Source organism: Takifugu flavidus, chromosome 22 (assembly GCF_003711565.1).
Source record: "Takifugu flavidus isolate HTHZ2018 chromosome 22, ASM371156v2, whole genome shotgun sequence".
NCBI classification, from domain to species: Eukaryota; Metazoa; Chordata; class Actinopteri; order Tetraodontiformes; family Tetraodontidae; genus Takifugu; species Takifugu flavidus.
This window is the reverse complement of record NC_079541.1, coordinates 6,274,911-6,288,213: the sequence shown is the minus strand read 5'-3', so window position 1 is coordinate 6,288,213 and position 13,303 is coordinate 6,274,911. Positions and strand designations below refer to the sequence as shown.

Sequence of the window (13,303 nt, the reverse complement as noted above, 5' to 3'; positions counted from 1 at the left end):
ACAATCATCTTATTTCATCAGTTTTATTTACAAGCAATTTTTTTTTTTTTTTTTAAATTCAGAAAACCAAAATTGCAACGCATCAACAGTGTCACAGTTAGCCAGTGTTCGTAAGGTTAAAAACAAAAGCAGTTCCGGGGAAAATATCGCAGGAAATTACACCCAAAAGAAATGCCGAAGGAACTGCCCTTCAAAGCCAAAACGGAGGGAAGGATTCTGGACTGCCAATACCACAAAGGAAAAAACCCTGCCTGCGGGCCAGCTCGATTCAGTGATGGCATGCAAAGGTGAACGTGTAGTGTAGGAAAAGAGGGAAAAGTCTAAACACCAATACTGACGTTGAACACCATCGGGAAAAGCAGTGAGGGACACCAGCAAAATCCATGTAACAGAAGTCCCGAAAAGCTGAGGAGTTTGTCTTTTTTAAGTGGGAGGTGAATCTCAACCGCGCTGGTGGTTAAATCAAAGGTTCGTGTCCATGGCAACATTCCCTGAGAGTGAAGAACTGCACAGCCGAGCCACGGTTTTCCAAAGCTCGTCCTGTCGGAGTTCCTCAGACGGTCACTTCCTGTGAACGCTTACGCCACAGTGGCTCAATACTTCTTTTTTTGCTTATTTAAAAGTGGCACCGGTTTGGTTGGGGGGGGAGTTCAGGCGTCGTTATGGAAGTTGACCCAAACTAACCTAGTTTCTATTGGCATAAAGCCCGACCGCTGTGGCTACAGGGACGACGGGAACGCGATCTATCCCACCGGGAAATGAGAGGAAATCCGACAACAGAAGATGCTACTCGACAGACGAGGATCACGCACGCTAAAACATCCACATTTACAAATAAAAAAAATAATAAAAAAAAAAGCTGAGGCTTCCGGCTCCAAATATAATAAAATCATTCTCTTTCAATTAATAAATACATCATTCAAAATCCATAAAAATAACACATTAAAAAAAATCCAACAGTATGTATAACCAGAATAAATTAAGCAGGATTCATCTAAGTCTCATCTTCAGGCGTCTCCATCCTGAACCTCACGTCTTTTTCAGTTCGGGGGGGGGCACTGCGCCGCCTCCCCTCCTCCTCCACAGTTATTATTGCTGGTGTGAATGAGATTCAAAAACGGGGGGGGGACAAACACGCGTGAACTGAAAAATACAAACAAAAAGCACCATTGTGAAATTTCCCTCCTCTTCGTTAGCACCTGGCGTAATCCTCCGAAAGTGGAAAAAGGGCTCCGGAACGCCGTCTCGGCTCCTCCGGTTGGTTCCGAGTGTGCTTGTGAAGTCCGATACCCTGTCTGCTCCGCACAGTGAACGCGTGTCGGGGTTCGTCCGTTTGGGTTGTGGTGATTTGTTCGCTTGGGGGCGACTCCAGGCGGCCGGCTCCAGGAGAAACAGTTCTGTTTTCAAGCGGGGAACGGCGCCGCGGGCCGGTCTCCGCGGGCCCGTCTCCGGCCTACACGAAGACGCGGCTGTGTCTGCTGAGCTTCAGGATCTTCCCCAGCCTCTGCTTGGCTGTGGCCATGCCTTTTTTGGGCCGCTTGCCTGGAGGAGAAGGTCACGCGTTAATAACAGCGATCAAAACGGCGTGAAGGAACGAGCAGAAGCCAAACCTTTGGTGGCCTGATTGCTGACGGGCGGCGGGTTGGGGGCCTGCCTCTTGGAGGGGTGCAGGGGCGGGGACATGGAGGGCTCGCAGTACTGGAAGTCCATCTCTGGGTCCATCTCCCTCCGGCTGAGGGGACTGGGCAGCCCCTGATTGTCCCAGGCCTCCCTGCTGTTGCCCTGACTGTCCATGGGATTCTCGTCCCCCTGCAGGTGGCGCTGGTGCTGCGCCGCCTCCCTCTGCTCCAGCAGCGAGCGCTGGTCCGGGCCGGGCCACCAGGGGCCCTGGGACGAGGCCTCCCTCTCCGGCTCGGAGCACAGCAGGCCGGCCATGGACAACATCCCCTGAATGGCCTCCGCTGTGCTGGGCGAGGTAGGACGTTCTCTGCGGGGAGCAGCGGGACACCGTCACAACACCATTCCGCCATCGGCGAGATCGCTCGCCGCGCACGCGCACGTGTCATCACCGTTTGAGTGGTTTGTGTTTGTGCCTGAGTTTCTGGCCACCCTGATCCAGCTCGATGGTGTGCCCTGAGCCCTTCTGCTGAGCGGAGACCCTCTCCTCCTCCTCCTCCTCCTCCTCCTCCTGGGAACTGTCCGAATCTTCATCAGAGGAAGACGACGACGCTTTCTGCTAACAGGATGAAGCATGAAGAGGTCAATCCCCCGGGGGTTTGCACATGTGCAGCCGAGCGAGAGCCTCAGTCAGAGATATTTATCTCATTTACCTCCGAGGAAGAGTCGCTGTCCGACTCCATGTCTGACACGCTGGAGTGTCCTGAGACGTCGTCCCTGAGTTCAGTCTTCATCCTCTCCAGTCCATCTGAGGAAAACAGGAAGAGTCAACAACGGCCCCACCTGTGCGTTACCGTCCGACTGCCACCGACTCACGGAAGAGTTTGGACTTCCCGTCCGCGGCGTGCAGATGTGGACCGTCGTGCGTCCTCTCCAGCTTCACATCCAGGAAACTCTTTGGTGGGCCGACCTGTAAACCTTCTCCCTCCGTCTTTCCCGTGCTGCTTCCCAACCTCCGCATGTCTCTGCGCACACAACCACGCAACGGTCACTTCCTCTTTCCGGGTGGCGGCGAGAACGCAGAGGATCCGCGGGGGCCTCACCTGATGATCCGGCCGTTAACCAGCATCAGCTGCAGACGGTTGTCGTCCAGAGATTCAGCGGCGGCCGCCGACGCTGTGGACACTTTGTTGAGCTTCCCATGAACCTTTGCACAGAACGCGGGGTCCTACGGGGAACAGCCGGTGTTCGGGTTAACACTTACAACAGGTTAGAGACGTGTTCTTTGTCGGGCCGCTGCGCTCACCTCCTCCAGTGGGCCCACCTCCAGCCTCCTCAGCACCTCCCTGGTGTGTCGCTCCAAGATGTCCAGGTTTGACGGCAGCTTGGGAGCGTGCCGCTGCTGCTCCCTCAGCCGCCTGGCGGCGCGTCTCGCCCGCCTGGCCTGACACAGCCTCTCCAGTGGAGAGCGGGGGGCGGGGAAGCCGTTGGGGGCTCCTGCACAGACACTTCCCTGAGATTTTACTGGCTTGTTTCCATTGAGCGGTTCCTCCTGGGGTGGTGCACAGAACACTGTTAGCCCCGCCCTCTCCCCCTGGAAACGCTCACTTCCGAGGGCTCCCTGACTTACTTCCAGGTAGCGGATCTCCTTGGTGAGCTCTTTAATGAGATGGTTCGGCCTGATGTTGTCTGGCACCTCACTGGTTGGTTCAGACACCTGTAAAGGCAGCAAGGGACAGGTGAGGGACAGGGGAGGGACGGGGGAGGGACGGGGGAGGGACAGGTGAGGGACAGGGGAGGGACAGGTGAGGGACAGGAGAGGGACAGGGGAGGGACAGGGGAGGGACAGGAGAGGGACAGGAGAGGGACAGGTGAGGGACAGGGGAGGGACAGGGGAGGGACAGGGGAGGGACAGGAGAGGGACAGGAGAGGGACGGGTGAGGGACAGGAGAGAGACAGGGGAGGGACAGGGGAGGGACAGGGGAGGGACAGGGGAGGGACGGGTGAGGGACAGGGGAGGGACAGGGGAGGGACAGGGGAGGGACAGGAGAGGGACAGGTGAGGGACAGGGGAGGGACAGGTGAACTCACCTCTCGTTTCAACCAGGTCCTCAGTGCACTGATTAAAGCCTTGACACCCTCCACCAGGTAGGGTGGGGGAGGACAGTTGTCCTCTCGAAGCTCTGAAGGAGCGAAAAAAGAACTTTTTGGAGATGCCTTTTCAACATTCCACAGATTTATTTGCATATGCACTTTCATGTAACCTAAACTCTTCAATGAGTTGGGGTTCTTAAAGTCGCTTTATTGGACCAGCTTTGATTTTTCAGACAAAACTGCAGATTCTTTGTGTTTCGCTTGTTTGACTTTTACCTTTTAGCGTTTCCAAAAGGTTCTTGGCCACATACCAACAGATGGCCTCGAAGTAGGGAAACTTAAAGAGGTCTGGGGTTTTCAGCCGACGTTCCATTTCATAACACCTACGAACCACATGAACCGCTTGAATAACAGCAGAAACCGCTCCAACAAAGACAGAAATCCAGCTCTAAATGCAGCGTACCTGAGCTGCATGCCAATATTGAGGTTGTGGAGGAAGTTCCCTCCAAATGCCATGCAATCCTGAGAGGTGAGAACAGCATGGATCCAGCCTGCAGGGGGCGCAGTTGCACAGGGGTTAAACAGAACACAAGACTTCTGCCTAAATAAACGTGTCCGCCTGCAAACAGTCACGTGTGCGTGCACACACACACACGCGCACACACACGAGCTTCCTGTCCTCCCACAGCTGGACATTTAACAGCTAAAGCGCTGTAAAGTGATCGTCTGATGAACTGAAGGTAAAGTGAGACAGAGCAGAGTCTGGGGGGCTGGTGCGCGTCTGATAGGCAGGCCTGATAAAGCCCTGGGTGACTGACCCTCTGTGTTCTCTGACCCCTACTTAATTCCTGCCTCTCCACACCCTCGCTGCCTGACAAAGCCCCCTCTGGCCTCCTGAGAGGAGCGTCGCTGGAATCTCGATTGTTGGCCGCGCTTTGTCTCCGTCGTCCGAGCAAAGGAACTCAAAAGATTTGAGTTTCTATAGGAAGAGCGATGATTGAAGGGCTGAAGATGCGAGCGGGGAAAGAAACCCCGTCACGTTGGCTTCGACACACGGGATCAAAACACTGCTCAAAGTTGGACTTCAAAGTTTGCCTTACAAGCTACTTTCACCCTATACCACTATTTTCCATCCAGCTGCTTTATAGTCGTGACCATTAAGACCTGTTTGGGTTGGTTAGGGAGAAAATTCCTGTTATGTTATTTTCCTTTGGCAGCGACGGAGGAACTTGAAGAGGCCTGGACTTTCCTGGCAGGAATCATGGGAAGTGTGATGATTTCAGCTTTTTCGAGCGCACGTGAAAATGCTGGACTGGTGCAAAGAAAAAGTCCGGCTCGGGCCGGTCGCGGGTGCTATGGCGACGCGCGAGAGGCCGTTGGTGGCGGCACCCACCTGTGGGGATGAGCAGGGTGGTTCCCTGGGGGACGACACACTTGTAGCATTTCTCCACTTTGTCTCCAAAGAACACTTCGCTCTGATTGGGCGAGGAGCTCCATGCCTCGTATAGTGCAAGGTTGGTGGGAGTGGGCTTGATCAAGTAGAAGACCTTTTCACCCTGCAAGAGGAGAAGAACAGAGTCTACCAACGCCTTCAGACAGCGTGAGATTAAGGTTCTTATGTAAAGTAGAGCGCTGCTGCCCTCAGAGCTGCTTGATGAAGGAATGTGATGCGAGGGGAAGGGTGACCTTTATGTGTAGCCAATCAGATGCGACTGTATGCCCCAAATCCTCCCATATACACGAGAGAAACTAAAAATCCCACTTGAAAGGGCAACTATGTTTCAGTCTTACCCAGAGAACGTGGTACCAGACTGAGGTGCCACCAAAGTCTATGTGGAAATCGGTGTAGCTGTCCTTGACTCCCATCAGACAGTACTTCTGGACAAAAGGTTTAGGGAAGAAGGAGTCATCTGGCCAGTAGTTCTCCACCCAGGACATCTTCTGAGCCACATCAGGCACCTCCACCAGCTCAGACATCCTGGAGAAGCATTAACACGACAGTTTCAAAATAATCCGCATCCGATGAGCTACACGTTTCACTTCCTGCTCGGCCGTTAATCCGAGGTTACAGAAGGGCTTCCTTGGGCCACGGGACTGTAAAGGCAGCAGCATTGCTCACTTGGTGTCGGAGAACTCCAGGCTGATGAGGTTGAGGACCTTTGGTCGATGAGGAGCTGTGAAATACTTGATGAACTGGCTGAGCTTCATCTTGCTGTCGGCCTGCCGCGCCACATCAATCACATCAATGACTTTGTCGCCACCTACGTGAGAGATAAGTACGGTTCAGCTCAAATAAGATCAGATTGTGGAACTCGACAGTCCTGTGATAAATGTCTGCAACTTTTGAATTGCTGCTGCGTAGGAGTGGGGTTCAAAGGGGTCAGAGGCCCGCTGGCACCTCCGCTAGCTTTCAGACATCGAGCCTTGAGGGGAAACTGGCACGATTATGGCAGCCCGAGGAGGAACTGTTGAGGGGAGGTAAGCAAGACAATCCGTCAATCTGTCTGGGCCAGCAGTCCCCGAGGGGGCGGAGTGGGCGGAGGTGAGAGAGGGCCGCGGCGTTTACATGAGCGTGTGCGTGGGAGCGCGGACGCAGAGACAGATTCAAGTAAGATGTGAGAGAGAGCATGTGTGCGGTTCATGCGGTGCTTTTTAAGTGCAAAAGAGGGAGGAAAAAAAAAAGAAAAGAAGCCGAGTCAACACACACCCAACAGTTGGGACGTTACAAATCACACTCGGGTGACACGTGGGGCCGGAAGTCAGGCCAGGCTGCTGCCTGTGTAGCGGGACAGCTGGTTGTTGTATTCTCCCCACACCCCTCCCACACACCTTTTTTATTACCCCTCTGCATGTTCCGCCGCTCACACACCAACACAGACAGGCGCTCACATGCACACACACACCTCCGAGGGCCCAGCTGGCCAGCGTCTGATGACGGAGAACAGCTGGAGAGAAGGCAGGCGGATGCCTGCGAGCGCTGCAGACGCGGGGCTTTTAGAAGCAGAGAAATAGCTGGGGTTTTTTTTTTGCCGTTTTCTGGGAAAAGTCAACATCTTCATGTTGAAACTTGCTGAGCGAAGTTTGACACATGCTGCTGATATTTGCAGCCAGAATGCAACCGTCTAGAAACCTCTTCTCGGTTTGTTTCGGACAGAAGCCTCTCGTGCAGCCACTGGTCACCGACCACACACGGCTCAAACCAGCAGACACACACATCCATCCTCTCCTCCCATTGTCTTCTAGCTATAAGAAACACGAGCCCAAATCAGCCTCTGCTCCCAGCACCTGTGCCTTGCATTAAGGCTCAATAGGGCATGGGAGCGCCAGATCCACAGAGAGAGGGAGTCTGTAATCTGAACTTCACGATAAAACGGCGGTGCGTTTGGTAATGGGCTTGTAACAGGAGCTGGGAAGTGGCAGCCTGTTTCAATAAGGAAGTGCTGTGGTCACAGCGAGGGCAGTGAAAGCTTAGACCTCACCCGTTCCGCCGTTGCCCGATGCCTGATAAGTGGGTTAAAACCCCGTGAACCTGGTAACCTGCTGGTATTGACACCCAGATGGCACCTGCTTGGAGGGCTGGTTTCATCAGCTTCTCAGGAGAAGGTGTGTACGCTTGTAGTCTATGATGCAACTGAAACTGATGTGACTAAAATGCTGCCTTACAGTTGTAAACAAATACCAACTGACAGCGCAGAGCTGTGAAAGGGAGTGAAGAGTTAGATACGCCCGCTGGAACCGGTTTATACTTAAGAAATGAGCCTGTTTATCGTGAATCACCCTTACCGACGTAACGCTCCACATCCAGCACTGAGAAGGTGGGGGGTGGGAGTTTGAGTCCCAGGCCTTCCGTCTCTGTGACCTTGATAGGGTAGTTGAAGCTGTGCCGTTCCAAGAATCTGGGCGTCACCTGCTCGCCCTCCATCTTTCTCAGGATGTCCTCTCCGCTGAAACAAGGGGACAGCGAGTAAGTGAGTGGTCCCTCAGGTTTGGGTTAGCTTCGGTTAGCTTGCTCCCATCGTATCTACCTGGCAAAGGTTCTGCTCTGGAGCTCCTTGATAAACACTGGGGTGCCGGCCTGCACCGGCCTGGATCCATCATCCGGCTCGGTGTAGTCGTGTCTGTGCCAGTTGTTGCGCTTTTTCACTGCAGCAAACAGAGACAGAGTGAAGGGCTCGCCATGCCGTTCAATTAACCAGCTCATGTTGGCCTCTGGGCTCACAGGGCTGGACCCATCCCCCCATGGAAGAAAAGAAAAACTCAGATCGCAGACTGACCCTCTCCCCCCCGGAAAGGGAGGAGGGAACCCGAACGCGACGAGGGGTTAGATGTGGAAATCCATGTTGTCCCTGGCCCGGCGAGGACAAATACTCACTCAGGGAGGGTCCTTGTACGACATCACAGTTGGGACAGTGGTAAACGTCGATATCCACCGCATGATGCTCCTCCACCTGCACACAGCTGGGGACACAGGACGGAGGCCAGTCAGTCATTAAAACAGCAGAGAAAATAAAGGCCAGAGGTCACAAAATGACCTTTGCTCAGATCTGCCTTGGCGCTGGTTAACAACACATCATCGACAAACAAAGTCACGACGTCCGGTCGCCCCGGCCTCCGCGCAGTGCACACACGCCAAAGATGCCACACCGCCACAAATACTCAGGATTAGCTTTGGCCTGGCCAGACCGGCAAGTTGCAACCATTTACAAACAGCATTCGGGGTAATTTAAGATGTTTAAAGCCAGCAACAACTACCACTAAAACCAAACCGTTGACTCCACTTTACAGCCGACAGCAATGGGGGTATAAGGCATAAATGACGGGCCTTTACAGCACCTCTTACGCACAGCAGACGGCCTGTGAGGCGCTTTGATCTTCTCAGAACCTCCAGGAAACTCTAAAGGACATGACGCCGGGGGCCGTGAGCTCATCAGGAAGTGGTGAGCTCATGCCAAAGCTGGCGTTAATCACCCCGGTAGCACCCTGTCCCCCGGTCACTGCTTCCACGGGTCACCGTCGCCGAAACGAGAGTCTCACCGAGCTCTAAAAACCTATTTACGCGGGTTTTATTTGTAAAACACGCGAGTTGTGTGTTGCAGCGCTGGATGTGCCTGCTGAATCCAGCAAGGGGAGGAAGTGTGCTGCTTGTGCACGTGAGCGAGCGGAGGAGAAACAACAGCGTGATGCAGCGTTTGGCCGGAGCAGGAAGCCGAGCTCATGTGTCAAGAATCCGGGTCCAAACATGTGGCTGTTCGCTGGGTTCAATGGGGGAGAGCGTGAGTCACACAGTCCGTGCTGCCAAGTTCTGGGAGCCGTGCGGGGGCAGATTGAGCACGAGCTTGGGTGAGTGTCCTTATCTGACTCTGGGCTGTCTTTTATATAACAGCCCAGCAGGAAATCCAGGGCACTGTGCCGCACTGGCCCCGCTCTCTGAATACACCATTAATGATTAATACCTGACAAACGCACATGTTTGTCAACCTGCACAAAGGGACCGAGGGACGAAAACAGGCGAGGCTGCTGTAACGGGGGGGGGCAGTATATCACGGAGCTGTAGTCCGACCCCAGGGTGGCTCTGTGACGCTGCCGCTGCAGATTAACAAGCACAACATCCCGCCGCCATCAGCGGCCCCTCTCCCTTCACTTCCTCTAATCACGGGCCTCCTTCCTGTGACTGAGAGGGCTCATTCATTAGGCTCTTCACTGTGAGGGACTCATTGTCCTGCACCATCGGCACAGAAACACAAAAGCTGGAGGCGGGCACGGCCATTATTTTAAGCTCTAAATGACAGCTCTGCATGGGGTAGTGACACGCCTGCATTAAGGAACTGGCAGCGATCTAATAGATGAGGGAGGGGGGCAGATACTGGTGATGAGACCAGCCAAACACACACCTGGTCATCCATCTAACACAGAAGCCTACGGCTGTGCAGGTCCTGTTTGCTAATGCGCTCCACCGCTCAAACAAAGCCAAGATAAACGCTGTAGGACCTGGACATGGAGGAGCCAGCGAGTCCACACAGATGGACATATCAGTGCTTTGGTTTTACTGGTCGGAGCCCAAAAAGTGACCTCACACACTCTGCTTTGGCAAAACCATTTGCTTCATTAGAGAAGATTGCCCTGCGAGTTTGACTGGTTTAACTGGTCAAGCTACAGCCGCGTTGCCTTCACACACATCTCCACCACGAGTGTCTCCAGGCACCCGGTGTAGAACCTACCGTCACCCAAGCTGTTGCTGGGGTAACTCTCTGGAGAGTGAGTATGTATGTATGGCCTAACCTGACGTGAGACATGCCTTCAATGTCATAATTAAAGCTAACTTCCAATCAATGGGTGGTGTCTGAGCCCTAATCAGTGCCGACCACCCTCCAGACACAGTCCTGCTAATAAACAGGTTCTAAAAAGCCCTGAAACGTCTCTTCTGTCAACAACACGGGATGAGTGCACTGAACACCCCCCCCCCCGCACGCTCATGCTTCCAGCCACTTAGCATAAACACTAAACAACAGTGAAGAGGTTCTCCATCCCTCTTTGGTGCGCTCACACCCTCTATGACAGTGACAGATCATGCGTTGAACTTGGCCAGCCGGAGCGCCCATCCATCACTCCCCCAGCCCCCGATGAGCCCCCGATCCGTCATCACCGCGCTCACGCCCGTAATGGCCTAGCGCACCTGACACGCACTCAACCCCGGGATCCCACCTGACCCGCTGAGGGTTTCTACCAACAAAACCCCGAATTGACTGCGATTATCTCTTGGCGTTCGCGCGCAACAGCTCAGCTCGGACACTGGCGGCAACAATCGCCAAGAGGGCGGGTTCTAAACCTTTCCACGCCATCAGCACGCCGTCATCCGCCGCCAGAAAATATCCCTTTCCGTCTGGCCGGCCTCGTGGGAAAGGAGCAGGAAAAGTGGCCGTTTTGGGAGCTGCGCATTCTCGGCGTGAGCGTCTGATATTAGTCATCAACAGGGGGAAGCTCCAACATTTGTTCCTCTTCTTGTTGCCACATGACACCCAGACAGGCTTTCTTGGCTCTCACACACACGCCACAAATACTGGCCGCCAAGTTTTTGGCAGGCGGTTTAATGTGGTTACGCAACAGGCTCCGTCATTTCAACACAGGCATAAACAGATTATTGTGTTCATAAACAGTTGCCGTGGAGATGCACCCACACAGGTCGATTAGGAGACGGAAGCGTGCGCAAATTCTTTGTTAGCCTGTGGAATCACGTGACTAAAAGGGGCTGCTTCCCCGTGACGCCACGCTTTCCTGGACACTTCCATGCTTCGTTATTTTTATGCTGGGCTAAAAATTGACTTACAATAATAAAAAAAAAACTTGAATGCGATTTTAAAAACACCTGCTTATCACCGTTTCCTGTGGATCAGAGGTCAGTAAGTGCTAAATGATGCATTTATCGTCCCCAGCCAGCGGATAGCAGCGATTATGTAATGACTACAGTACCAAGTACAGTCTGTAACATTGTCTAGGACATTTGTACCCCCAACAAGCTTCACACCACAGTGACAAGCAGGGCAACAGTTATGGAGAACATCATGACTAAAACCCACCATGCAACCTTCGTGTTTTTAACTATAAACCCCACCTTTATCAACAGAGCATGAATGAAAATGAACTACAACGCTGGTCTGTAATCCAAAACGACACAAGGACGTTTAGAATGAAGCAAACGTGAAGGGTTTACGAGCCATGCTCCTGCAGATGCGCGGCAGTACCGCTGCTCGCCGCCAGGGGCCCCGACCATGTGGATCCTCCGCTTCAAAGGGGATTTAAATTTTCAGGCTGTCAATCAAGCCCAACCAAAACAAGCTCCCCATTCTCAGCCGCGCCTTTGCGACTAAACGATCCGCATTACTATGGGAGACTTCAGAAACACGACTCGAGTATCTGTACAAATATCTGTACAACAAAACGTGAAAAAGAAATGTGCGATCAGGTAAAACTTGTCCGATCGAGTCGGCTCGTTGTTGGTCGCCAATACCTCCAACGGTTCCTCAGTGAGGCCGATTTAAATGTACATCCCCTTTAAAGTACTTCGCTCTGTTAAAAGGAACAATAAAACTACCCGTAAAAGTGTCTAGAAGGGGTTGGGAAACATTCGTTCGTGTGTCACGATCGCGCCTCCAAGCTTCCGATCGCCCCGGCAGACTGACACTATTTGGCAATCCTGATCGATACGTATATGAGAGGCTAAAACTATTTGCTATTGATTATACTGGCGTCAATTGTGTTTAAATGCAGCGCCAATGAAGTCACAATACACGGTTTTACCGGACAGATCACAGGTCCTGAATAACAGGCATTTATGAGAATGAAGAACCAACTACCAATAGTTGTCGTCAATAGACGATTTTAAATCCCCGTCGCCCACCGCTAGCGTTAGCAAGCTACGTTGGCTAACACTGAACACCGCTCCGATATCCATCGCCTTTTTAAATAAACAACCGCTTTCTTTCGCTTCTAACGAACCCCGTCTCGAGAAAGCACCATAGCCGACCTACCTGCCGTGAAACCAATCTTTACAGATGTCGCACTCGATCATAAACCGGTTCACATCGTAAGGCTGCCGGCAGACACAGTACAGCGGGACCGCCGCCATCTTCCTACTGTCCCCAAACAACGCAGGAATGAAGCGGGGCGGGGATTTAACTGAGCTTCCGGAAATACCCGAAGGAGGCCGAGTGAACCCGAAAAGCCATTCGGGGGTAATCCCACCTCTGACGTCACATTCCAAAGTATTCATTTCTATTTGGTTGTGCGTGGGCTCGCCAACAATAGACGCAAAACCTTAACTTTTTTAAATGTCATACTATCTACAACGTTGTTTATTCGGTTTAATTTTATATAGTCATGCAATTACTTACCATACATTTACTTTAAACAAACGCGCTTGGACTTTGCCAGAAGTTTGTTAACCTGCACTATGAAATCAATCACAGGTCTTGCTTAATCAATCTAATATGCATCTAATATGCATCACGTGAACGGATGCAAACTAACAATGCAATTCTTGTCTTATGTAACGATAAAGCCACTCGCGGCAATTCGCAGTCCTACAATGTCTACAAGGAAAAATGCTTATTTACGTATGTTTACGCTGTCTGAAACCCGTGGGACAAGCTGCAATTCCCCTGAAATTTGCCGCATCAGCACTGACCGAATCAGTGCATTCTTAACAGTGCTGACAAAGAAACAGTAAACCTGTCATAATAATGTTTATACATTAGAGTTATAATTCCATTAAAAAACACACACACTATGTTCCCCCGGTATGTCTTCACAGGGCATGTCTGACATGCTCCACGTGCTTGTGCGCTGAATAGCAATGGGACCACCGACCCAGAGGAGCTCGGTCTCTAAACTGGCAGCACCCATCCCCCCAGACACCCATCTGTGCTCTTGTGCATAGGCAAGCAGACTTGGTGCGTGAAAGGACTGAAGCCACCACTGCACAGGAGACACATAAGAGTCATCCAGTGCGTGTGTGCATATCTGAGTCTCTCCCCGGGTGCATCTTTTCGCCTGCGAGATGCATACCTCATCAATGTCCTCAGGATGATAGTTGTCTG

The 13,303-nt window shown here is 52.4% G+C and overlaps 1 protein-coding gene across 2 annotated transcripts; it reads right to left on the bottom strand.

Annotated features, from left to right (window-relative positions):
• Positions 1–9: 9 nt before the first annotated feature.
• On the bottom strand, positions 10–12,371 carry kdm7aa (lysine (K)-specific demethylase 7Aa). Of its 2 annotated transcripts, none has more exons than XM_057022254.1 (18): positions 12,236–12,371; positions 8,083–8,168; positions 7,736–7,853; positions 7,494–7,654; positions 5,830–5,971; positions 5,502–5,688; positions 5,104–5,266; positions 4,174–4,261; positions 3,987–4,093; positions 3,708–3,799; positions 3,248–3,334; positions 2,924–3,169; positions 2,721–2,845; positions 2,494–2,642; positions 2,331–2,425; positions 2,070–2,236; positions 1,611–1,987; positions 10–1,542 (listed from the first exon to the last, which is right to left on the bottom strand). In XM_057022254.1, the coding sequence occupies exons 1-18, from the start codon at positions 12,331–12,333 to the stop codon at positions 1,454–1,456; spliced, it is 2,577 nt and encodes an 858-aa protein (XP_056878234.1). In that variant the 5' UTR covers positions 12,334–12,371; the 3' UTR covers positions 10–1,453. The 2 variants fall into 2 exon arrangements, with proteins under 2 accessions (XP_056878234.1, XP_056878235.1); XM_057022255.1 differs by having other exon boundaries at positions 2,070–2,233.
• Positions 12,372–13,303: the final 932 nt, after the last annotated feature.